Here is a 26,851-nt window from a genome sequence, read left to right on the forward strand (position 1 = left end):
ATGAATACTTTCTGATTCGTTGACACGCATTGAGAGGACAGCACTATGTTTCCTGGAAGAGGTATGAAAGCACTAGGCAAAGACAGACTTTTTTTGGTGCAGTCTGGACCGGCCTTGATTTCAACGTCGATATTTGGTTCAGATTTGGTCCTGTCCGGCCTTGTTTTGGCGCAAACATAGACGTCTGTGATAGGTTCAGATTTGGTCCGGTCCTGACCTGTCACGCCCTGGCCTTGAGAGGCCGGTTGTCTTTTGTTGGTTGGGTCAGGGTGTGAGTTTCTGTTGAGATCTATGTGATTGTATATCTATGTTTAGATCTAGTTTTATATTTCTATGTTTGGCCGGGTGTGATTCCCAATCAGAGGCAGCTGTCGCTCGTTGTCTCTGATTGGGGATCATACTTAGGAAGCCATGTTGCCTACCTTAGTTGTGGGATCATGTTTGTGTTCCTGTTAGGCTTGTTGTGTGTATAGCCCATAGGACTTCACGTTTTCGTTGTTTTGTTATTTTGTCAAGTGTTTATTCGTCTTAATAAACATGTACGCATACCACGCTGCACCTTGGTCTGACCCGTCTCTCAACGACCGTAACATGACCAAATCTGAACCAATCATAGACGTCTATGTTTCACAAGTTTGAACATCACAGTACAGCACTTTACAGGCCTCCTGTAGCTCAGTTGGTAGAGCACGGCGCTTGCAACGTCAGGGTTGTGGGTTCGATTACCACGGGGGGGCCAGTATGAAAAATGTATGCACTCACTAACTCGCTCTGGATAAGAGTGTCTGCTAAATGACTAAAATGTACAGTACTGTGGAGAACAGCAGAGTACAGTACATTACAGTAAAGAAAAGTAAAGTATTGTTTACTCTGATGTAGTCTACTCTACTGAATTAAACTACTGTACTCTTCTGAATTAAACTTTACTGTATTGTACCGTACTCTACTGTACTTAACGGTACTCTACTGAATAAAACTCTGTACTGTACTCTACTGTGCTGAACTGAACTGTGCTGTACTGTGCTGTTGAAGATGTGGTCTGGTTCACTTTTTTTCTTGTTTGGGGCGGACCTCAAAATACGTATTTTAAACATCAGGAAAATACGTATTTTCACCTTTCATTCAGAACCTAAAATGAACATAACTTCAACGCCTGGAAAATAAATCTTGTAGACATCCTTTCAACTTCATTTTGCTTGCTGGGAAGAGTAATAACGTTGTTGAAAGCCTCACAGAAATGGTTTCCGAACTTGTCCAAAGCTTTGGGTGAGATGAAAATCAACATTTTCTTCATTTTTTACAATAATTGGAAGACTAAGTGGGGAGGAAGTGATAGTGATTTAGAGTGGAAATGTGAGAGAGAGAAAGGAGAAAGAGTGTGTCTTACCACTTCTGTCCTCCTGCCTCATGCTGCTGCACTGTGTACCCAAACTGGGCCTCCTTGGAGCCTTCAATGATCTTGTACTTCTTTGTGTCGAAATTGAAGCAGTGCCGAAGGCCTAGAAAAACACACAGAACATTGTATAAGCATTGAAAAGATTAAGTACACTGAATTAGTGTAATTGCACCACTATTGTGCTGCATCTCACACTCAACGGGCTTACCATGGTAGTTACATAGATGTTACCATGTAATTACATGGTAATAGGGTTGTTGCAGAATCAGTTATTAAACAATTGGAACAAGAAATTTGTAATTACACATCCACTTGCTGAAGGTTAGTCCACATGTGTAACTACTGATGTTATGAAACATTTTCTTCTTCCACCATTTAACTAACGTTTTGTAATTACACGCTTGAAAGTCACCTGTGAATTACCATGTTAATAACTCCAACCAAATTCTGACCTTGTTACACGTAACTACAAGGTGCCACTACTATCGAATCGACATGTAATACCAGGGTTGATAAATAGGCTAGGACCTGGTAACAACAATTGTAACAAGGCACAGCCTGTCATTAACTACCGGTTATTTTCAATTAGTTTATTTCTATATTATGGCCTGGCTCAAAGGCTATACCGAATCAAGTGTAATGTAAGAACAATGTAGTTACAAAGGATATACTTGTAATTATCATGTATCTACCCAGGAGGAGGCAACTTTTAATGTAAAGTGAAACCCAGTAGGGTATAACCTTTATAATTATTGTGTAGTTGAAATGTAACAACCTTTGCAGACAATAGGCTAACCAGGAGAACATTAGGTATAACCCTTTTAGTTACATTGTGCTTACAATGTAGCAAATCTTTAACAACCAACTTATTTGTAATTACAATGTTGGTACAAGGGATATACATATATTTACAATGTGCTTGCCCAGGAAAAAGCAACTTAATGTAAAGTGAAGTGACATTTTTAATGACTTTGTAGATACAATGTAACAACCTTTGCAGACAATAGGCTCACCAGGAGAAATAAGGAGACAAGAAAATCCTTCAGTTTGACTTTTTTTTAATGGATTTGACAAAGATTCATATTCAAACTACGGTTGTCAAACGATTAAAATAATTAATCGATTTAATGGCATTAGTTAATCGCAAATTTAGAATTTGTAAAAATGTGGCCCTAAATAAACCATTTTCCATTTACAAAGCAGTGTACTGAGTTATAGCAATATTATGTTTTGATAATCATGGGGGGAAAACACAAAATAATCTGTATCAGAATGTTTTTAATGGCATTTTCACCATAAGCAACACAAAAGTCACTAACATACAGCTATTATGTTCTTGAAGTTTAACAATTGTGCGCACGCATAAACACACACATATACACACGTAATGTTAAATCTTCAGGCATTCTAATCTAGTGTTCTCCCAATTTCCGATTGGAGGGTTGACTATAGGAAAAAATAACTGTCTCTATGGATACAAAGAACAAAGCGCTTTTAAACTTGTCCAACATTGTTCTGAATTCCACAGAAGACAATAACAACAGATCAGCCAGGTCTGAGTTCATGTAAAATATAATACCGCTGTTAGATCTAGCCTAGGCTACTTATCCATGTACTTCAACATGAACTAGTTGCAAGCTGCTACTACTACCATTGGGATCTTTTGCTTAAAACGTTTGACCTGAGAAGTACAACAAAAACAGTAGCTAGCTAAATGCAATGGATGTCATGTTCTGATTAAAATCAGTTAGTTGAATCCAGAGGCATTCAGCCATGTTAGCATAACTAGCTACTTCTATACAAATTATGTTTTTGCTGTTAACAAAAACAAACGCCTGGGAATGTGTTTATGGTTTAACTTTCTGTAAGTTTTCTTTAAAAAGTGTTGCTCAAAGCTGTGCGCATAACGCACCACAATAGAGACAAACAGCACTACCAAGATCGAGTGCACACTGACTGCACATGGCACGGGCTCAGAGCGTGTTGTGTGTTGCACTTAAAAGGGTCTGCGCATAAAAAATGTCACAGCCCTGATTCAAACCATTAAAATTCAATTCCGCATTTCTGACTCAAAGCAATATCTATTTAAGTTAGTAAAATGTACTAACACAGGGTGGTAAAGCTAGCTAGCTACAGTAGCTAGCAGCTAGCTAAGCACTGGCAATGTCAACATGTTTTTCAACTCGGTCAATAAACATTAAAATATCATCATAAAACATTTGAAACATTTAGTTAACAATGTTATTTCACTATTTTGAGACTTACATTGCACTTTTGCACATAACAAACCTTTATAAATACATCAAATTGAGACAACAATAGCATGTGGCTTCCATTTTGGCTGCAGACTAGGTTGAAAAAATACAGTTTAAGACAATGTAATGATTCCGTGCAGCACTGTTTGAAAATAAACAAATTCATGCAGAGCCGCAGGAAAACGTGTGGCGAGACAGCCCTTTCCCCCTGTACTTTTCAATCTTTCAAAACAGCAGCACTGAATGCATTTTCTAGACATATTCATTAGTTAATGTTATAGAAAAACATTGAAAAAAGTTTTGCAACTGAAAAAAAGCAGCCGTTTCTTATTGGAAAAATGTATATAGTACCTCACCCAATTTCAGCCCGTTTGCCTTTGTTTTGTGTAGTGAATACAATCCTGTCCCTGGCATTTCATGGGCACCCTGTCCCTGGATTCACTTGTCAGTCACAGTGGTCTCCTAGCTACAGTCTACAGACCCTCATCAACCATACCTCTCAACAACTACGTTTGGTTGCACCAGGACCTCATTGTTTGATTCTGCACTTGGTTTCTTTCTTCGATCATCCTCTTCTCCTGCCTACCTGGTTGCCTGCCTCACGAGAGAGCGAACATACATTTTCATGGAAACAAGGTATTTGTTAATAAAAGCAATTAATAAAAGCTGTTTAGTCGTCCTCTAAAACTAGCTAGATTAATAGACGCAGTTAAGAGGTCCATGGAACACAGACCGTGGGGGATAGAAGAAGGATGCCGGATTGATGCACATTCAACAAATCTGATCTAACTAAGTGGATATTCGTCAAATCCATCATGGTTGATGTATTGTAACAGGCCCAAAATGTGGTTACTGAAGTCCGATTTGGATATACTGTATTTGGCTGTTTTCGCATAGAGTGAAATACACATATAAACAATAACCTAAATGTAGGCTAATTTTGCGGGGGTGCAATGAGATGATTCGGGATATTTCCCCCGTGGAATCTTTCCCCCACGTGTTTCCATGGCATTTCCATTGTTTTGGTCGAGTTCCATTGACCTCTTGACAGCATCTTTGATCCAATCTTAGCTAGCTAATGAAACTGCTAACATTAGCTTTAGTAGCCTAGCTAGAAAACTAGCTAACTAACCTTAGCGAGCTAGGTTGATGCAATCATGCTGCTAGCACCTAACGCTAATAATTTACACTCACTAAATAAATGATCTGCTGCTGCTACCTAAGGCCAAGGGATACTGAAATTCCTGAAAAGGTTAGTCACCCAGTTTGTTAGTCCAGTAATGTTGGCATATTATTTGATTTCCACTGCTGGTGATTATTCACAAATGTTTGTGGCACAAATCTCAGTCTTTAAAGTAAAAAAACAGAAATGTCTGCCACAGAGCAGTCTACACAGACAATATGAACACATTTGGCCAACCATAACAGATAGATGGCTAATGCATCAAGAGAGAATTTATGGATTCTAGCACCACCATAACTTTCACAAACACAGAGACAGGCAGTCATCATGGCATCAGACTTTTTCGACTAGCTAGTGCATTGTGACACCTACTGATATGAACTGGTAATGCAGGTTTGGTTAGAATAGAGCAGGGTTCCCCAACTGGCGGCATGCGGACCAGTGATTTTATTTGGCCCCTCAAGTTTTCTGAGCAAACATTTTTGGATATAAAAGACTGTAAAAACAACAGTAAATCAGCTCCATGTGATTTTAAGTTTGGAAATCTGTTCCAAAGTATTCCCACGCATAATAGAGAGATATATGTGATTGTATACAAAATGTAAGAAAGGTTTGACATTATTATGTTTTAGTAAAATGTTATATCTGTTTGGGCTTCTTGTGGTCAATTTGAAGTCTATCAATTTTGGTGGGGGCGGCAGGTAGCCTAGCGGTTAAGAGGATTGTGCCAGTAACTGAAAAGTTGCTGGATTGAATCTCAGAGTCAACTAGGTGAAAAATCTGTCAATGTGCCCTTGATCAAGGCACTTAACCCTAATTGCTCCTTTAAGTCGCTCTGGATAAGAGCATCTGCTAAATGACTCAAATATAGTTTTAAGGGAATTTTAAGGGCAAAGTTCCTCTGCCCGTGCATTGCTGTGCATTGCTGATGCCTGCCAGATCTTACAACCCCTGGATAGGTATTTTACGTATCAGCTCACCACATCATATGTTATATGATGACACAGTCAATGCATGCAACCATTGGTTGATGCATGCAACGTCTCAGCAGGGGAACACAACCTAAGACAACAGGATTCTAATATCCCATATCTCTTTGCAAACATCCCATGAATTCAGAGGTTGCATCACAGGTTCAAAAGTGGTGTGGCAAATTTCATACGTGTCTTTTCTGGGACCTGGAGTTTTTCCTGATCTCACGACCTGGTCGGGTAAAACTCTGGGTCCTATTCATAGGCTATGACAAAATATTATAATTATAGATAGCTTCCCTTTTCATCTGTGCTATGACTATAGGGTTTTTTCTGTTTTTCGGGTTATGTGAATTGGAAACACTCCTGGTTCAAACCCTTTCAAACTACCACAAACCTTGTTATTATTTATTCTGAATCTGGTATCAAAAGAGCCAGAGACAACAACTTCAATGGACAACATACTCTGTAGTTCAGTGAATTACTATAGCAGGGCTGAGCGTTATACAAAGATTGGTTAATGTCTTTAAACATTAATTTCACTCTATACACACAATGTTAAGCAGTGGAATTTGAAAAATAAAAAAGACACATTTTCAATGTAGAAAATGATTTTAATTGTATATCATAAAACCTATTATTTTTTCATCTGATTACAGTGATCTTCTGCAATTATTCATTCTGTAACCTTTATGTAAGGCATGGTTACATTTAACACTATACACAGTAGAATTTGTAACAAGGCAGGATTACATTTAACACTAAAGTATACACAGTAGACTTTGAAACAAAGTTGTTTTTATGTGTAATTCATAAAACCACTAACCTTGTGTTGTTGTCCTGGTCTCCATCTGGCCCATCAGAGGTAGGTTCCCTGGCGTCCACTGTAGGAACTGAATGCCATATATATTCAATAATTAAAACAACTACTTTCAAGATTTTCATTAATAATAATATCCCCCTTTTCATGAAGTAGATTTGATTGAGTGTCACTCATTCTATTGCACTCTATTCTAACCAAACCTACATTACCAGTTCATATCAGTAGGTGTCACTATGCACTAGCTAGTCAAAAAATACTGATGCCATGATGGCTGACTGTCTCTGTATTTGTGAAAGTTATGGTGATGCTAGAATCCACCAATTTGCTCTTTCTGCATTAGCCATCCATTTGTTATGGTTGGACAAACATTTTGTCTGTGTAGACTGCTCTGTGGTGGAATTTGTAGGTTTTTTACTTTAATGACAGTGAAATTTGCACCACAAACATTTGTGAATAATCAACAGCAGTGGAAATAAAATAACATGGCAACATTACTGGACTAACAAACTTGCTGACTAACCTATCCCTTGGCCTTGGGTAGCAGCAGCAGATCGTTTCATCTTCTTTATCCAGTGCCAAACACATTTATTCAGTGAGTCTAAATTATTAACGTTATTTGTTGGCTGCATGACTGCATAAACCTATCTAGATAATGTTAGATAGCTATCTAGCTAGGCCAGGATTTCCCAAACTCGGCCCTGTGTCCTGGCGGCGCCACAACAGTTTGAAAAGTACTGGAGCAAATGCTGTACGTTTTCCAGCGGCTCTGCAACCACCGACTGTTTTCTCATTGCTGTTGCTCTAAGATGGCAAATACAATGCATCTAAAAGGGTTCAACCTAATGGTCTCCTGTCTTCTAATGTTCTCCTGGTTAGCCTATTGTCTGCAAAGGTTGCTACATTGTAACTAAATAATAATAATAAAGGTTACACCCAGCTGGATTTCACTTTACATTAAGTTGCTTGCTCCTGGGTAGTTACATGATAATTCCAAGTATATCCTATGTAACTACATTGTACTTATTTATTATACTTGATTCGGTATAGCCTTTGAGCCAGGTCATAACATAGAAATAAACTAATTGAAAATGACTGGTATTTAATGACAAGGGTGTGCCTGGTCTCAGCCTATTTATCAACCCTGGTATTACATGTGGATTCGATGGTAGAGGCACCTTGTAGTACATGTAACATCCTGTATGTTATACTTTAGATTTGTGTATTTGTGACAGGATTAGACCTGACCTCTGGTAATCAGTGGACTCCCGATTAACATGTGGTAATGCCAGGGCATGCCAGAGCATGGCGCTTGCAACGCCAGGGTTGTGGGTTCGTTTCCCACGGGGGGCCAGTATAAAAAATGTATGCACTCACTAACTGTAAGTCACTCTGGATAAGAGTGTCTGCTAAATGACTAAAATGTAAATGTAAATGTAATGATCAGCCAAGAGGCACAGCCAATACACTGGAGGACAAAACCCCTGTGAAAGTTGATCAAAGAACAGACCCTTCAGTGGAGAGATTGCTTCTCCTCCTCTCCTCCATCCACTATGTTCTCTCTCAGCTCTGGACAAGCACACACCACAAATTGGGACAGGAGCAGCTCCCTCTGGTTTCAATTTAAATGTTTATCAGGAAAGGTTACTTGAAAGAGAGAAACGGGAGGGAAACGCTTTTTCTTGATGTAGCCAAACATGCCAAGTCCATCTAAAAAGTATTTAAATGATGTGACATGGTCTTTTAAGTTTAGTTTCTACTGCAGGAAATGGTGAACAGTAGAAATAGATGTAGCAGATGAGAAGAACGTCCTCTTGGAGGAAACAGAAAGGGGGTCAAATTAATCTGACTTCCTTTAAATCCCCCTCTCCAACTTCACTCCTTACGTGGATCTCCTTATTGCACGAACGAGAATACGGTGTTGAGGACTGGTCCAGTGAGACTACTTGGACCAGAGTAATTGGCAACACTTGGAAATCTATATAAAACAGAGTAGGTTCATAACGAGAGCACATAATAGAATGTACAAACAACAGTAATTGCTGAAAAGGCACGTGGCACTGAGTTGGGCAATGTTGTCCTCTTGCTGTCTGAATTTATAGAAGGAAAAAAACGATCACTCAGTGGAGTGACAGAAATTGAGGGCTGTAGGGAACTCTAAAAGGAGGGAGAGAAAGAGAGGGAGGGAGGGAGAGAGAAAAATAGCTTTAAATGTCATCATGCTTAATCAGACGCAGAGCTCCTTCTCCTCTGTCAGGATCAACATGAAAAATATATTTTGCATATTCAGAACTCAGGGTGTTGTGCTGAATTCATCAAGCTTAGAGGAACATATCACCTTTTGGCCCTCGTTGCTTCACAGTGTGACAGCTGAGCATTTCAACACCTAAAATGGGAACGTGAAGATTTCTCGGAAGTGAGCCTTTAGCACACAAATCCAATCAAAGTTTATTAATCGCGTACACCAGTTACAACAGGTGTAAACGATGCAACAAAATGCTAACTTAAACTAAAGCTCCCTTACTAATGCAGTTCAAATATCAAGATCAATGATGGTTAAAGATCAATCAAGAACAACAAGTAATTAGAATAATGTAGTATGCAATAACAAGCATAAGAAATTAGTATGCAGAGGGACAGATCGGAAGTTTTCTTGCCCCTGGTATGAATGGTTGGCAGCAGAGGGGCTGTAGCCAAGTCCAGCTAGGAACATTTACTTGTGAGATATGGGTCCCTTAAAACGAGAAGAGATACAGACATCTGCCCCCTGATATAGTATATAGTGAGATTCCTCACTCTACCCACCCAGCTGTACAAATGACCAGTGTGTTTAAAAACACAGTGAGCTGTGAGACTGCCTTGCATGGGTGCCAACAAAGGAAGTTCTGATCAGTTTGGCTGCCTGGGAAAATAAACATTGGGGAAAACAAGATGATTTGTAGTTAGTCCGTGCCCTGAGGTTCTATTAGTTTGGTAACGGCTAAGTGGAATTTGCTTCTGTTTGTGAAGGAACTAGATTTATCTGAGCTGTCTCTGGGACTTGGCACAGTGGGGAAACCTCAGTAAGATCCAGACCAGACCAGACATTGGACCTGAGAAAGTCTCAAAGTCATGGCTCGACTCCCACACTTTTCAAAGCAAGGCAGTGTTTCTACTTATTTTAACAGTCAGACACTTGGATGATCCTCTCTGGCTCTGAGAAGTGTTTATACATTTTAAAGAATTTTTCAGAGGCCATCTTTGAAATTGTCTGTCATTTTTCATTCTGATAATTCCATACTTTTCTAGTTGTTCTTCAGTGCCACAATGTGATGCAATGATTTGAAGACATTTGAATGGCAGGTGTGCTTTGTAATATTACTTTTGTAATATGGAATATTATACAGCCCCGGGTGGAAGGAAATCATTATTTTTCAGTAGTATTTTCACAAGACACATCTCACTGGGCAAAAACTGGTTGAATCAACGTTGCTTCTACGTAATTTCAACCCCCAAAAATCAATGTGATGACGTTCAATCAACTTGGAAAACTGATTGGATTTGCAACAAGTCATCAACTTAATTTCTTTCTTTTTTTTACCCAACTTGTAGCCTAAATCCAATGACAGGGTGACATTTTTGCTGGATTACCTGTTGAATTCACATTAGTTGACAACTCAACCAAATGTAAATCAAAACTAGACATTGAACTGACATCTGTTCCCAGTTGTTTTGTTTCATGACAAATAGTATATCAATGGTTGGCAGAGAGAAAGAGAAAGAATGATGGGGCATATTCTTAATATACCTCTCAGTAATATCAGAAGACAGAAAGTGATCCCACAATCCTGCCCACATAAATAAACCAGTTTACATACACCTTAGCCAAATACATTTAAACTCTGTTTTTCACAATTCCTGACATTTAATCCTAGTAAAAATTCCCAGTCTTAGGTCAGTTAGGATCACCACTTTATTTTAAGAATGTGAAATGTCAGAATAATAGTAGAGAGAAGGATTTATTTCAGCTTCTATTTATTTAATCACATTCCTAGTGGGTCAGAAGTTTACATACACTCAATCAGTATTTGGTAGCATTGCCTTTAAATTGTTGAACTTGAGTTAAACGTTTCGGGAAGCCTTCAACAAGCTTCCCACAATAAGTTGGGTGAATTTTGGCCCATACCTCCTGACAGAGCTTGTGTAACAGAGTCAGGTTTGTAAGCCTCCTTGCTCGCACACGCTTTTTCAGTTCTGCCCACACATTTTTTATAGGATTGAGGTCAGGGCTTTGTGATGGCCACTCCAATACCTTGACTTTGTTGTCCTTAAGCCATTTTGCCACAACTTTGGAAGTATGCTTGGGGTCATGTCCATTTGGAAGACCCATTTCCGACCAAGCTTTAACTTCCATGTCTTGAGATGTCGCTTCAATATATAATATAATTTTCCTTCCTCATGATGCCATCTATTTTGTGAAGTGCACCAGTCCCTCCTGCAGCAAAGCACCACCACAGCATGATGCTGCCACCCACGTGGTTCACGGTTGGGATGGTGTTCTTCGGCTTGCAAACATCCCCCTTTTTTCTCCAAACATAACGATGGTCATTATGGCCAAACAGTTCTATTTTTGTTTCATCAGACCAGAGGACATTTCTCCAAAAAGTACAATCTTTGTCCCCATGTGCAGTTGCAAACCGTAGTCTGGCCTTTTTATGGTGGTTTTGCTGAGCAGCCTTTCAGGTTATTTCGATATAGGACTCGTTTTACTGTGGCTATAGATACTTTTGGACCTGTTTCCTCCAGCATCTTCACAAGGTCCTTTACTGTTGTTCTGGGATTGATTTGCACTTTTCGCACCAAAGTATGTTAATCTCTAGGAGACAGAATGAGTCTCCTTCCTGAGCGGTATGACGGCTGCGTGGTTCCATGGTGTTTATACTTGCGTACTATTGTTTGTACAGATGAACGTGGTACCTTCAGGCATTTGGAAATTGCTCCCAAGGATGAACCAGACTTGTGTAGGTATACCATTTTTTTCTGAGGTCTTGGCTGATTTCTTTTGATTTTCCCATGATGACAAGCAAAGAGGCACTGTGTTTGAAGGTAGGCCTTGAAATACATCCACAGTTACACCTCCAATTGACTCAAATGATGTCAATTAGCCTATCAAAAGCTTCTAAAGCCATGACATCATTTTCTGGAATTTTCCAAGCTGTTTAAAGGCACAGTCAACTTAGTGTATGTAAACTTCTGACCCACTGGAATTGTGATACAGTGAAGTGAAATAATCTGTCTGTAAACAATTGTTGGAAAAATGACTTGTGTCATACACAAAGTAGATGTCCTAACCGACTTGCCAAAACTATAGTTTGTTAACAAGATATTTGTGGAGTGGTTGAAAAACAAGTTTTAATGACTCCAACCTAAGTGTATGTAAACTTCCGACTTCAACTGTACATGTGTAATCAGGCACTGGGCAGGGGGTGTTATGCTTAAGCAATAAGGCATGAGGAGGTGTGGTATATCACCAATATACCACGGCTAAGGGCTTTTCTTATGCACGACATAACGCAGACTGCCTGCCCTTAACCGTGGTATATTGGTCATATACCACAAACCCAGAGGTGCCTTATTGGTATTATAAACTGGTTACCAACGTAATTAAAGCAGTAAATATACATGTTTTGTCATACCCGTGGTATACCACGGCTGACAGCCAATCAGCATTCAGGGCTCGAACCACCCAGTTTATAATTGGCAGTAATACATTGATTACATTTTTATTTACTCACATGCAGATTGTAGTGTGTTGAAGGCGGCTAATGTTGATGCCTGACATCTGATTTACACCAAAATGGTTGAAATTACTCAATTAGTGTACTATAGACACTCCAAAAGGCTGACTGCGCTTCGTCCAGAACAATGTCATTTTCCTCCCATTCAGAATCGATTTTCCTGCATGTGTTCCCGCAGACAGGGGTGCCCTAAAATGCCTAGCAGCCAAATGGATGTAATTAATCACAGGAGATATTTTTTTGCGCACCACCACTCATTCCAACAACCGGTAAACTAACTGCAGTTATCAATTAGATATGGTTGTCACCATCAGGACAGAAGGTGTGCACTGCACAAAGGAATTCTTTAGATGCCGGTCTCCTTTTGCAAAGTTATCTGATCGGATTTTGGCAATCGGATAGGATTAAATGTTAGAATTGGGTTTTTCAAAACTGAAACATTTGATTCCTCCACTCTTCTGGGAAGGCTTTCCACTAGATGTTGGAACATTGCTGCGGGGACTTGCTTCCATTCAGCCACAAGAGCATTAGTGAGGTCAGGCACTAATGTGGGCGATTAGTCCTGGCTCGCAGTCAGCGTTCCAATTCATCCCAAAAGTGTTCGATGGGGTTGAGGTCAGGGCTCTGTGCAGGCCAGGCAAGTTCTTCCACACCGATCTTGATAAACCATTTCTGTATGGACCTCGCTTTGTGCATGGGGGCATTTTCATGCTGAAACAGGAAAGGGCCTTCCCCAAACTGTTGCCACAAAGTTGGAAGCACAGAATCGCCTAGAATGTAATTGTATGCTGTAGCATTAAGATTTCCCTTCACTGGAACTAAGGGGCCTAGCCCGAACCATGAAAAACAGCCCCAGGACATTATTCCTCCTCCACCAAACTTTAAGGTTGTCACTATGCATTGGGGCAGGTAGTGTTCTCCTGGCATCCGCCAAACCCAGATTCGTCCGTCGGACTGTCAGATGGTGAAGCGTGATTCAGAGTCCAATGGTGGCAACCTTTACACCACTCCAGCCAACGCTTGGCATTGCGCATGGTGATATTGGGCTTGTGTGTGGCTGCTCGGCCATGGAAACCCATTTCATGAAGCTTCAGACGAACAGTTATTGTGCTGACGTTGCTTCCAGAGGCAGTTTGGAACTCGGTAGTGAGTGTTGCAACTGAGGACAGATGATTTTACTACGCGCTTCAGCACTAGGCGGTCCCATTCTGTGAGCTTGTGTGGCCTACCACTTCGTGGCTGAGCCATTGTTGCTACTAGACGTTTCCACTTCACCGGGGCAGCTCTAGCAGGGCAGAAATTTGATGAACCGACTTGTTGCAAAGGTGGCATCCTATCACTGAGCTCCTCAGTAAGGCCATCCTACTGCCAATGTTTGTCTATGGAGATTGCATGGCTGTGTGCTGGATTTTATACACCTGTCAGCAACGGGTGTGGCTGAAATAGCCGAATCCACTAATTTGAAGGGGTGTCCACAGACTTTTGTATATATAGTGTAGCTAACTAGGCTAATTGAGGCTAGCCATAACACTACTGCGCTTCTCATCGTCCTACAGTTAGCCTACAAATAACAACTCAATATAGCTGCTCTGTTTGACTTCTTAAAATGTAGGCATAGATGTTCCAAAGGTGTGCATCAGCAACTTGTATGCGTGGAAGCCCGGAGATGCTAATCGTGTTTATGTTAATTACCATGAAACCGGCAGTCATTTGCATGACAGTTGCTGGCTGACAAAATGTCATGAAAGCCACAGCCCTAATCTGACCTTTAAATCAGGATTGTACGTAGTTTTTGCGTTTTTCAAAACTGAAAAGGTAGTGATTAGGATAGTTTTGATGTCGAAAATCAGGATTATCTTGATCCCACTGGAAGTGTGGATTCAGGGTGGATTTAGAAAGGTGAAAGACACTACAACCAAGAAATATAATTTAAAAACTTTCCTACATCTGAAAAACAAAGGTTCATTATAATACATTTACCGGAGTATAGGTATGTGGTCAGTTGTTATATTGAGAAATGCATCTACTTACTTATAAGTGATTTGCAGGTTTAGTTATTTTTAATCACGGTACCTTTATTCATGTAGTTTACTCATCTCTGTTTTCCTATGACAGTGTAGAAGTAGTACCACAACATGTTCAGTAGATGGCAAGGTGTAGACCTGTTCAAAGCCCTGTGATCTTGATATTGTGGCATCTGGATCACAATGATCCCATCAGATCATGGTCCTCTGTAGCTCAGCTGGTAGTGCACGGCGCTTGTAACGCCAAGGTAGTGGGTTTGATCCCCGGGACCACCCATACACAAAAATGTATGCACGCACGACTGTAAGTTGCTTTGGATAAAAGCGTCTGCTAAATGGCATATTATCATTTTCGGAAAAACCGGCTCAAAATCAGCCACATCGATTGATCCTGGATAGTAAAAAAGAGGATTACAGAATCCGGATCATTCTGATCCAGATAAAACGTTTTGAAAACTGGGCCCTGGTCTCATGAATGGGGTTCACTACTGGGGGAAAGGGGACTGGCAGTCACTGACCCTGAGAATGCACATGGGTTTCAGAGCTCTATTGACACAGACTCAAGGAAAGACAAAGTCTGGGGGTTTGTTTAATCTGAATCAGGCTATGCCCTTTCTGTGAAGTTACTTTTTCTTCATATTTCTTTCTGATACACAAGCCAAATCTGGCGTCCTTAGTACAGTAAAAGCAGGGTTTGGAATCATGGGCACCATTGTGATAAAGACCAAGGAAAATCTAATTCCTACCAATAGAGGGAGTGCAGTAGCTGGGTTTACACCTCAGTAGCATACAGAATTCATAGCTGTAAAGAGCCAGTGGTGGAAAAAGTACCCAATTGTCCTACTTAAGTAAAAGTAAAGATACCTAAATAAAAAATGACTCAAGTAAAAGTGTAATTCACCCAGTAAATACTACTTGAGTAAAAGTCTAAAAGTATTTGGATTTAAATATACTTAAGTATCAAAAGTAAATGTAATTGCTAAAATATACTGAAGTATCAAAAGTAAAAGTACAAATTTAAATCATTTAAAATTCCTTATATTAAGCAAAGCAGATGGACACATTTTCTAGTTTTTTATTTTATTTACAGATAGCCAGGGGCTCAATCCAACACTCAGACATCATTTACAAACGAAGCATGTGTTTAGTGAGTCCGCCAGATCAGAGGCAGTGTCACGATCGTCTGAGGAAGCGGACCAATACGCAGCGCGTTGAGTGAACATGATGACTTTATTTAATCAAAGCAACCACGAAAACAAATAAACGAATGACGATAGTGAAGTCCACAGTGACAAATGACTGTACATGGAACAAAAACCCACAAACACACAGTGAAACCACAACAGTTTAAATATGGCTCCCAATCAGAGATAACGAGCCGACAGCTGACACTCGTTACCTCCGATTGGGAGTCATATGACTAATCACCAAACATAGAAATGAACAACTAGAAACCAACATAGAAATACACCCAAAAGAAAATGAACAACCCTGGCTCAATAATCAAAGTCCATGGAGCCAGAGTGTCACAGGCAGTAGGGATGACCAGGGATGTTCTGTTGATAAGTGTGTGAATTAGACTATTTTCCTGTCCTGCTAAGCATTCAAAATGTAACGTGTACTTTTGGGTGTCAGGGAAAATGAATGCAGTAAAAAGTACATACTTTTCTTTAGGAATGTAGTGAAGTAAAAGTAAGTTGTCAAAAAAAAAAAACAGTAAAGTACAGATACCACAACAAATGACTTAAGTTGTACTTCAAAGTATTTTTACTTAAGTACTTTACACCACTATTGGAAACAGTTTCTAAAACAGGTGTATTCTTCAGTCATGCAGGTGCATTACCTTCTAGCAGGAGTGGGTTCAGAGGGTGATTGATCAGCCTTTCTAAATGGATCAGACAACACTTATTGGCAGCGCTTAGCTTACTCTCTTCTGTATGCTCTTGGCAGATAATAATAACCAGTCCATGTGGTCTTCTGTAGCTCAGCTGGTAGAGCACGGCGCTTGTAACGCCAAGGTAGTGGGTTCGATCCCCGGGACCACCCATACACAAAAATGTATGCACGCATGACTGTAAGTCGCTTTGGATAAAAAGCGTCTGCTAAATGGCATATTATTATTATGATCTACTGACCAGGGTGTGGCAGGACGGGCAGGAACGTACAGTTGAAGTTTACATACACCTTAGCCAAATACATTTAAACTCAGTTTTTCACAATTCCTGACATTTAATCCTAGTAAAAATTCCCTGTCTTAGGTCAGTTAGGATCACCACTTTATTTTAAGAATGTGAAATGTCAGAATAATAGTAGAGAGAATGATTTATTTCAGCTTTTATTTCTTTCATCACATTCCCAGTGGGTCAGAAGTTTACATACACTCAATTAGTATTTGGTAGCATTGCCTATAAATTGTTTAACTTGGGTCAAACGTTTCGGGTAGCCTTCCACAAGCTTCCCACAATAAGTTGGGTGAATTTTGGCCTATTCCTCCTGACAGAGCTGGTGTAACTGAGTCAGGTTCTTAGCCCTCCTTGCTCGCACACGCTTTTTCAGTTCTGCCCACAAATAGGATTGAGGTCAGGGCTTTGTGATGGCCAATCCAATACCTTGACTTTGTTGTCCTTAGGCCATTTTGCCACAACTTTGGAAGTATGCTTGGGGTCATTGTCCATTTGGAACACCCATTTGCGACCAAGCTTTAACTTCCTGACTGATGTCTTGAGATGCTGCTTCAATATATCCACATAATTTTCCTTCCTCATGATGCCATCTATTTTGTGAAGTGCACCAGTCCCTCCTGCAGCAAAGCACCCCCACAGCATGATGCTGCCCCCCCCGTGGTTCATGGTTGGGATGGTGTTCTTCGGCTTGCAAACATAACGATGGTTATTATGGCCAAACAGTTCTATTTTTGTTTCATCAGACGAGAGGATATTTCTCCAAAAGGTACGATCTTTGTCCCCATGTGCAGTTGCAAACCGTAGTCTGGCTTTTTTATGGTGGTTTTGGAGCAGTGGCTTCTTCCTTGCTGAGTGGCCTTTCAGGTTATGTCGATATATAGGACTTGTTTTACTGTGGATATTGATACTTTTGTACCTGTTTCCTCCAGTATCTTCACAAGGTCATTTTCTGTTGTTCTGGGATTGATTTGCACTTTTCGCACCAAAGTACGTTCATCTCTAGGAGACAGAACGCGTCTCCTTCCTGAGCGGTATGACGGCTGCGTGGTTCCATGGTGTTTATATTTGCGTACTATTGTTTGTATAGATGAACGTGGTACCTTCAGGCATTTGGAAATTGCCCACAAGGATGAACCAGACTTGTGGAGGTATACCATTTTTTTTCTGAGGTCTTGGCTGATTTCTTTTGATTTTCACGTGATGTCAAGCAAAGAGGCACTGAGTTTGAAGGTAGGCCTTTAAATACATCCACCGGTACACCACCAATTGACTCAAATGATGTCAATTAGCCTATCAGAAGCTTCTAAAGCCATGACATAATTTTCTGGAATTTTCCAAGCTGTTTAAAGGCACAGTCAACTTAGTGTATGTAAACTTCTGACCCACTGGAATTGTGATACAGTGAATTATAAGTGATTAATAGTAATAGTAATCTGTCTGTAAACAATTGTTGAAAAGATTACTTGTGTCATGCACAAAGTAGATGTCCTAACCGACTTGCCAAAACTATAGTTTGTTAACAATACATTTTTGGAGAGGTTGAAAAACGAGTTTTAATGACTCCAACCTAAGTGTATGTAAACTTCTGACTTCAACTGTACATATACTACAATACCCATCCCTGTCCCACTACCCATAAGAGCTATATTAGTCCCTCTTCGGCCCACGGGCCTGGGAGGGCAGCACTTATTCCAATATTTTCTGTAGATCCTCTGCATATATTTCTCGAACTCCCAGAAAACGTTCAGCCGCTTACACAACAATGCCCATTTTCTGTGATCTGTTTTCTACTTGCGCAGCACAATTCACAACAATCGTGATGAAGGCCAAGAACCTGGATTTTTCAACACACAGTTTCTGGGGTCAACACGCTGAAATGAGAACATTGTCCCTTCTCTACCCTCCACCCTTCTCACTGCCTCTGCATACGTAACACCCTTTCCTACTCTGACTTTAGCCATCTGTATCTGTTTCACTTTTCCCGGACGAGTCTCATCTTGACAATTTTATTTTCCAGATCCTCTCATGTGTAGAAAACCACTGCTTTCACAAGCCCCATTTTATGGAATAGGCGCAAGCTTTATATCGGCGGAAAGAGGGTATTGAGGAAGAAATGGTAAGTCTCTAGCCTTTGAACCTTTTATGTGGACACGAAGAAGAGTAGCTGCTGCATGTGCAGAAGCTAATGGGGATCCTACTAAACACGGGGAGCTATTCAATATTCAAAATGACGTCACCGTGTGACGCGCGGGTGCGTCAAAGGTGAGACAACCACATATCATAGTCAAATATACAGGAGCCGAAAATCTGAAAACAGTCATATTTTACACACACATGAAGGTACCCATAAGCAATCATAAGCAATCAAAAAACACAAATGTTTTGGAAATGTAAAGGCTCACTAATGACTCAAATGTAGCCTAGGTTGAGTTGCAGTTGAGCTACAGTACTGACTGACCCCCAATCAGGCTAATCAGATATTTACAACGAGTGGAAACTCTGAGAGCTGCACTGAGAGCAGATAGCATCATTCCTCCTTGCATCATCCCAGAGGGAGGCTTAAAGAGGAGGCCGACACACAGAGGGTCTCAGAAGAGCAACAGTTTGGACAAAGTATGAGGCCATGCCAGATTCGTGCATCATGCTGTTGGCTCATCTCACACTCTCTGTGCCTCTAGAGACGAGGAGCAGGTGGACACACCTCCTCACACACTCTTCTTTATTGCCTCTATCTGTACTAGTTGCTAACTTTCCAAATGGATACAAAATAATGAGAAACTCATGCCAACTCTGCTCGTCTGTCTAATAAAAGGATCGACTTAAACTAGTCCAGAGACATTCATCTCACCTTCGCTCACTGAAATAAAAAATCACATTGCACGCACACACCACTTTCACATGCTCCTCTCTCTTATCCTGACTCCAGAATTCACACACACCTCTTCCACATGCTCCTCTCTCTTATCCTGACTCCAGAATTCACACACACTCGTACAAACATGCTCGAAACTCTTACAGTCCCAATCAGAATAAAAACAAACTCTCTCACATTTGTTGTCATTCTGTAACACACACAAACTTTCCATCGATCCCTTATTTTCACCTTTCACTCACACACTCACTCAGTCACTCAGTCACTCACTTACACACTCACACACTCACTCAGTCACTCACTTATACTCTCAATCAGTCACTCACTTACTCACACACACACTCACACACTAACCTGGCAGGAGGGCACAGGTCCACAGCAGCAGGATGCAGTAGTATTCCATTTGTGTGAAAGGGTGTGTATGTTTGGGGGGCTGATCCCGTGCTCTCGTTTCAAGGCTCCTGCTCTTATTGACTCCACTGCTATTCTACAGCCTCACTATATCTGAGGGAGGTAGGAGGGGGCTGGCTCTGGTTGACTGAGGCACAGCTGAGAGGTGCACATACAGTGCATATACAGTCAGGACTCGACGCTTCCTCATTACAGTTTTTCTCGATTGCTAAGACACATTTCTTGAAACCTTCACCCATTTTCTCAAAACTTTAAACACAAAACCAAGTCTTCAAACTACATTCACAAAACCACTGACTCTTCTGGCAAAATCAAACAATCGCCTCAAAACCATTTAATCTGTGCTCAAAATCAAACAATGATTTCAGATCATACACACAGCCAGTCAATATATAAACACTACAGAGTGTTCATTAGACACTTCATCAAAAAATTGAGAACACAGCGTCCAGGGCATGTAGTTACAGATTTTTTGTTTTATTGTATATAGTAATCACAACTTAGTACAGTGAATATATTGTATACTGTAAGTACTGCAAGTAATACAGTATTGAATGTCTGTATATTCAGCACTTGCATAAAAATACAGTAGTCCAACTGCAAAAGCCCAAAGAACAAAGAAAACTCTAAATGAAAAGCACATTACAGTACACTCAAAAATGTGCAACTGCGAAATCAAAGTCAATGAGAGATTCATTCTGCCTCAGCATCATGTCTTTGTGCTGGTTCTGGCCAGAGGACTTCGTCCACATCACAGGCAACGTTGTCCCTTGCCAGGCAATGGGGGAAAAACCCTCTGGTGTACCGGATCCAGCCTTGACAACACTCCACACCTATGTCACCACAGGCCAATTCCGTTGCCTGTAAGAGATTTTCCCTGGTATATGAGTTTCGGTCATAGACCTTCCACCGCCACGCAGAGAAAAACTATTCTATTGGGTTGAGGAAAGGGCTGTATGGTGGAAGGCAAACATTAATGAATTGCTGGTTGATGTTGAACCACTCACGTATCCGGACACCATGGAGAAAGCTGACATTGTCCCAAACCACGACATAGACAGGATGCACTGCCTGCTGATGATCCTGCTGCTCACGCTCAAACAAAACATCCCGAAGACCACCCAGAAATGTAAGAAGATGTTCAGTGTTATATGGCCCCAGGGTTGAATGATGGTGGAGAAACCCACGATTACTTATGGCTGCACAAAGGGTGACATTGCCACCACGCTGGCCAGGGACTTCCACAATGGCACGTTGGCCAATTATGTTCATGCCTCTCCTTCTCCTCTTCGCCAGATTGAACCCTGCTTCATCTACAAAAATGTATTCATGGGGCCTTTCTATGGAATCCAATTCAAACACTCTCTCTATATAAAAATAGATAAATAAGTAGTTTAGTAAGTGATACAGAAAGACAGACTTCTGCAATAGTGCATTTGAATGCACTCCTGATTTACATACACTACAATATAGTGCAGTTTACAGTAACAGTAGGCTAGTAGCATAGCATTGTACTGTAAGCATCAGCGCTGAAAGTGTCTGAGTGTACACTTACTTGCACATACTGAAATCGTAGATCTTTGACCCTTTCTGAGTTGCGCTCAAAGGGTACTCTGTACACTTGCTTCATGCGTACCCTGTTGCGCTGGAGGACACGGTCAATGGTAGAAAGGCTGACACTGTTGATTCCTTCAAAGTTTACATTGTGTTCAACAACTCTTTGCTGTATGTCACGCAGTCGGATGGCATTGTTTTGAAGGACCATATCAACAATGAGAGCCTCTTGCTGTTGGGAGAACATAGCAGGCCTTCCACCCTCATGTGGTAGTCTTGCAATTCTAGAAAAAGGGAAAATGGACTTACAAACGTATACATACAGTAAAAATAGTAATGGACATTACTTCTATACGTAAAATATTGTATGGTAAGAAAATTATAATTTTTTCCCCCAGTCCCCTTTCTATTGACAAAGTGATGTACTGAATCAAATGTATACAGTAAACTTTCAATGACCAAAATAAAAAGAAACAATGACCTGTTCTCTTCTCTGAATGTCCTGATTATGGTGGCCACAGAGAATCTGCTCAAATTGGATTGTACTCTTTGTCCTGCTTCCCTCATTGTCATTCCATGAACAACAACATGGTCTATCACAGTTGCTCGAATTTCTTCTGAAATTACTGTTCTTGCTCTTCCTCATCCTCGTCCTCTTCCTCCTCGTCCACCACCTCTTACACGTACTCTTCCTCCTCTGCCTCTCAGATTGTTTCCATCCATTGTTGGTATCAACATTCAACGCACCTGTGCCACCTGTGCACTCTGAACTGGCTTATATTCTGTACAATTGGTTTGATCACATCATTAGAAACAAGTGTGAACAATTTGGAGTCGTTGTGTGTAAACGATGACAACTGTGTTGTAGTTATGTTTAACTTTTACCGCTTGTGTTTAACATGCATCACAGTGCGAAATGTGTTTTAGTGAGTGAGAATGTGTATAGAGTTTTGCAAAAAGAGTGATTGATTCGACAAATGGGTTTAGGCCACTGAGCATTTGGTTCAGAGAATGGGGTTTAGTGTTTTAGCAATTCAGAAAAACTGTAATCAACATGCACGCACACACACACACACACACACACATTCACTCTAAGATACACTACCGGTCAAAAGTTTGACAACACCTACTCATTCAAGGGTTTTTCTTTATTTTTACTATTTTCTATATTGTAAAAATAAAGAAAAACCCTTGAATGAGTAGGTGTTCTAAAACTTTTGACCGGTAGTGTACATACAGACTCATACACACTCTTACTGTATACAAACATAAGTTACACAGACTGGGACACAGGTCACTCACACAGAAAGATATGCACTGAGACACACACACTACATGTGTACACATTCTACGACACCATCCTTTAAAAATAGCTCAGACAATAGGTGCCAAATGAAGACAGAGGTCTGTGGTCTTAAAGGAGATTTTATGGCACCGTGGCACCTTTGTTCTTTTACTACCATTAATGCGGATGCACCGTCATAGGGTTGGTCCTGGTGTGAATTCCTCCCTCTGTTTCCGTGACCTCAAACTGGACTGAATTAAATGCCGGTTAATACAGTCCAGATGTTGGGGGGAAGTAGCACTCTACTGTCCAATGCTCTGAAGTTTAGGTATTTACGATACAGCACCATCCAGGAAAGAAGTATTGAAGCTAGCGCTGTTTTCTGCCAGAGGGAGAACAGCACTGATAAAAGCAAGATTTTTCAAAAATGTTGGTCCGTCTTACCAGCATTAATAACGAGACCTTCAAGGGCTATTGGAAAAAAAATCATATTCATTACAAAAGCTCTCCAAAATCCACAGTGGAAATTGAGACCATCAGAAACACTGTGAGACTTTGTGGACCAGAATCCATTTAAATGTAGGCTAATAAAGGGGACCAGTCACATACATGATGGCAAAATCAAGATGTTTATGGTTCTTTGGTGCAAACAACTAGACTGGCAATTTGTTGTGACAAAGCTGTAAATATTCTCCACACTGACTGAAAGACATTCTGCTAAGTAATCTTCTCTGATTCGTCGGATTCATAGACGTCTAGTCTACAAGTATGACTTCAAAACACCAACCCACATTACCAAAACATGAGCTGACATCGCTCATCACAAACAGACCTATTACCACCAATGCCGTGTCTCTGGCATTAAACTGCTTGGGGGAAAAAAGAGCACAAATTTGAATAGAGGCAGGAGGAGGTTTGATGACTTATCGCACTACACGCTGGAGTAAATCAAAAGAAAGGTTGATTATTACCCAGGTCTTGGTTCCTCTGTGTGATGGCAGAGGACCAGGGCCATGTTGGGAGGGGGGAGAACCTTAGAAGTAGAATGACTCGATTATATTTCTATGGCCCAGGCCCACCAATCACAGAATGTTGACTTGGATGGGAATGTCTGTCTAGTAATTATATTTCTAGGGAGAGAGAATGTCACGCTTATACAGAACACAGTCTTTAGAGAGGCTTTTTTTAGATAGGCCTACTGACCTGCTTGTCAGACATGACATCTCTAGTTGTCACTGGGCATCTTTTTGGGGGAAGCCGTATAGTGTAAATGGATTGGTCTCAGCCACAGCACAACTCAAATTATTGTCACTTTTCATTCTGACTGACTTTCAGAACACTGATTCGTGGGACCACATAATATTCTCCATCTTGAAAAACAGATCTAAATAAGAAATGCACACTATTCACTAATAGACAAGTCGTATATTCTACTTCATGGACAAATGGGGAATTAGCTTCTAAGTTATATTCAATATGCTCTGAGTGTTGTCCTAGCTAACCTCAGTGTTGAAAGCAGGCCAGCAACACTGAACTGGTTTTACAGATAGAAACCAGGGCTATCTCATGCCTGATTCGTAATGATGTCATTTGAGTGCTATCATCAACATCTACAAATTATGACAACATGATCTGGCTTGAAATCATCTTACTGCTCAGACAAAAGGTCCATTTCACAACTCGTCTGATTTAGAAAATGAAAACAGTGGAAACGGTGTCGTTCTCTTGGAAATACCAGTGGAAATGCAAATCTACATGCCAAATGGGTGTGGAGCATATCACAAAATATGATTAAACTGAAACATTTGGGCTATGACAGACAATAACATAGTCTTTAAATTGACCGAAAGGTCAAACTAATCACAATACACTCATCTTTACCCGATATTAACGTAACTTAACTCTGTCTCTCTAGAATTACCTTGGTTTTCAGCTAGATGTGTCCCAACTACTATCTATCTATCTGTCTGTCTGGTGGAATTATTAATACCTTTCCACATTGTCTGTACAAGCCGCTCTCCCTCTACTCTCATTTCCCCAGACAGACACACGCGCGGTTCTGTTTCACTCACTGGAAATAACTAGATTGAACAACAAGGACTAGCTAGTCTCCCCTTCTCCAAACATTGTGTATGAATCAGAATCCGTACAGATGTAGGATCTTAATTTGATCACTATTTTGTTGCTGTGAATCTTCCTGCACAGCAGGAAATGCAAACTTATAGTATATTCGAGGTTTAAAAAAGCTTCTAAAGTTTGTAATTTCTACTTTAAAATATCAGACTTGATTTGCCCTAACAAAAGATTTATCAACCCCTACAAAAAAAATGTCCATTAATTATAATCCACATAATAATTCACATTTCCTGTTGCTGCAAACTGACTCAAATTAAGATCCTACATCTGTAGCTAATCATTGTTGTTGAATCTAGTTATTTCCTGTCGACTATGCTGAGGCCATATGTTTGTTTTTGTCTGTCTACTTGGCGTTGTTTAGTAGGCTACTTTGTCTGTCCATTTAATTATTCCTTTGCAGACTGTCGTTACGTCGTGATCCAAGCCCATGCTTGCTATCTATTATTATTTATTCTTGCCCAGGCATGTTTACAGAGCAACAGATAATTAGAAAATAAAATGACAAATGTAGATTATTTATTTTGATTGTACAAATGTTGTGGCATAAGTGTCAGGAGAGAAACGTTTTACTCCTCTCGAAAGTGAAAAAAAATATACGTGGCAAGCGAAGTTGCCTACCTTCATCTAAGTCTGTGTCTGGAATAAATGCAGGCAGTATTAGTCAGCCATGCATTATACTACTTATTAGCCTATTTAGTTGATAATTGAATAGGACTAAGTAAGTAAATAATGAGCATTTTCATCTGTCAGGGTAATTTACCATTGAACAATGTGTGTGAATGAGTGAAGGAATATAACGATGCGCTCTGAGATGTGCTCTGAGTGATAGCGCAGTAATGCATACTTGAGGTAGAGGCTTTACCAGCATTTAAAGCACACTTCTGGGTTTTCCGATCACAAGCATAGTCGATTACAAGTATCAAGTTTGATAAAACGGATATGAATATGAGTAGGACGAGATGGGCACACCCCTACTACACACTGTAGTATCCCTCGATTGTGTAGTGCTTACTACAGAATTTTGTAGTATACTGTAGAATACTATACTCCACACTGTAGTATCCCTCGGTCATGTAGTACTGACTATATGTAGCACGTTTCAGTCATTACATAATAGCACTTACTATAGAATTTGGGATAACACTTTACATTCAGTTGCCCATATTACTATATAACTACATAAAGGGACAATCAACGAGGGGCTAAGCGTTCTATGGAAAATAATGAACTACGTCAACCCAATTAAAACCACAATGGCGCCAGAGGGGATGACAGCTTTGCACACTCTTGGCATTCTCTCAACCAGCTTCACCTGAAATGCTTTTCCAACAGTCTTGAAGGAGTTCCCACATATGCTGAGCACTTGTTGGCTTCTTTTCCTTCAATCTGAGGTCCAACTCATCCCAAACCATCTCAATTGGGTTGAGGTCGGGTGATTGTGGAGGCCAGGTCATCTGATGCAGCACTCCATCACTCTCCTTCTTGGTCAAATAGCCCTTACACAGCCTGGAGGTGTGTTGGGTCATTGTCCTGTTGAAAAACAAATGATAGTCCCACTAAGTCTAAACCAGATGGGATGGCGTATCGCTGCAGAATGCTGTGGTAGCCATGCTGGTTAAGTGTGCCTTGAATTCTAAATAAATCACAGACAGTGTCACCAGCAAAGCACCCCCACACCATAACACCACCTCCTCCATGCTTTACGGTGGGAACTACACATGCGGAGATCATCCGTTCACCCACACCGCGTCTCACAAAGACACGGTGGTTGGAACCAAAAATCTCAAATTTGGACTCCAGACCAAAGGACACATTTCTACCGGTCTAATGTCTATTGCTCGTGTTTCTTGGCCCAAGCAAGTCTCTTCTTATTATTGGTGTCCTTTAGTGGTGGTTTCTTTGCAGCAATTCGACCATGAAGGCCTGATTCACACAGTCTCCTCTGAACAGTTGATGTTGAGATGTGTCTGTTACTTGAACTCTG

The 26,851-nt window shown here is 40.5% G+C and overlaps 1 protein-coding gene across 1 annotated transcript in view; it reads right to left on the reverse strand.

Moving 5' to 3' along the window:
- The window catches only part of LOC121532103 (integrin alpha-11), a 107,901-nt gene extending 87,971 nt beyond the window's left edge, over nt 1–19,930 (reverse strand). Inside the window, exons 1-2 of the mRNA XM_041837805.2 lie at nt 19,836–19,930; nt 1,388–1,499 (exon numbers count right to left, since the gene is read on the reverse strand). Coding sequence (XP_041693739.1) covers nt 1,388–1,499; nt 19,836–19,884 — 161 coding nt within the window. The 5' untranslated portion in view covers nt 19,885–19,930. The remainder of the gene's footprint in view (nt 1–1,387; nt 1,500–19,835) is intronic.
- Between the last annotated feature and the right edge of the window lie 6,921 nt (nt 19,931–26,851).

This window comes from Coregonus clupeaformis, chromosome 19, assembly GCF_020615455.1.
Source record: "Coregonus clupeaformis isolate EN_2021a chromosome 19, ASM2061545v1, whole genome shotgun sequence".
NCBI classification, from domain to species: domain Eukaryota; kingdom Metazoa; phylum Chordata; class Actinopteri; order Salmoniformes; family Salmonidae; genus Coregonus; species Coregonus clupeaformis.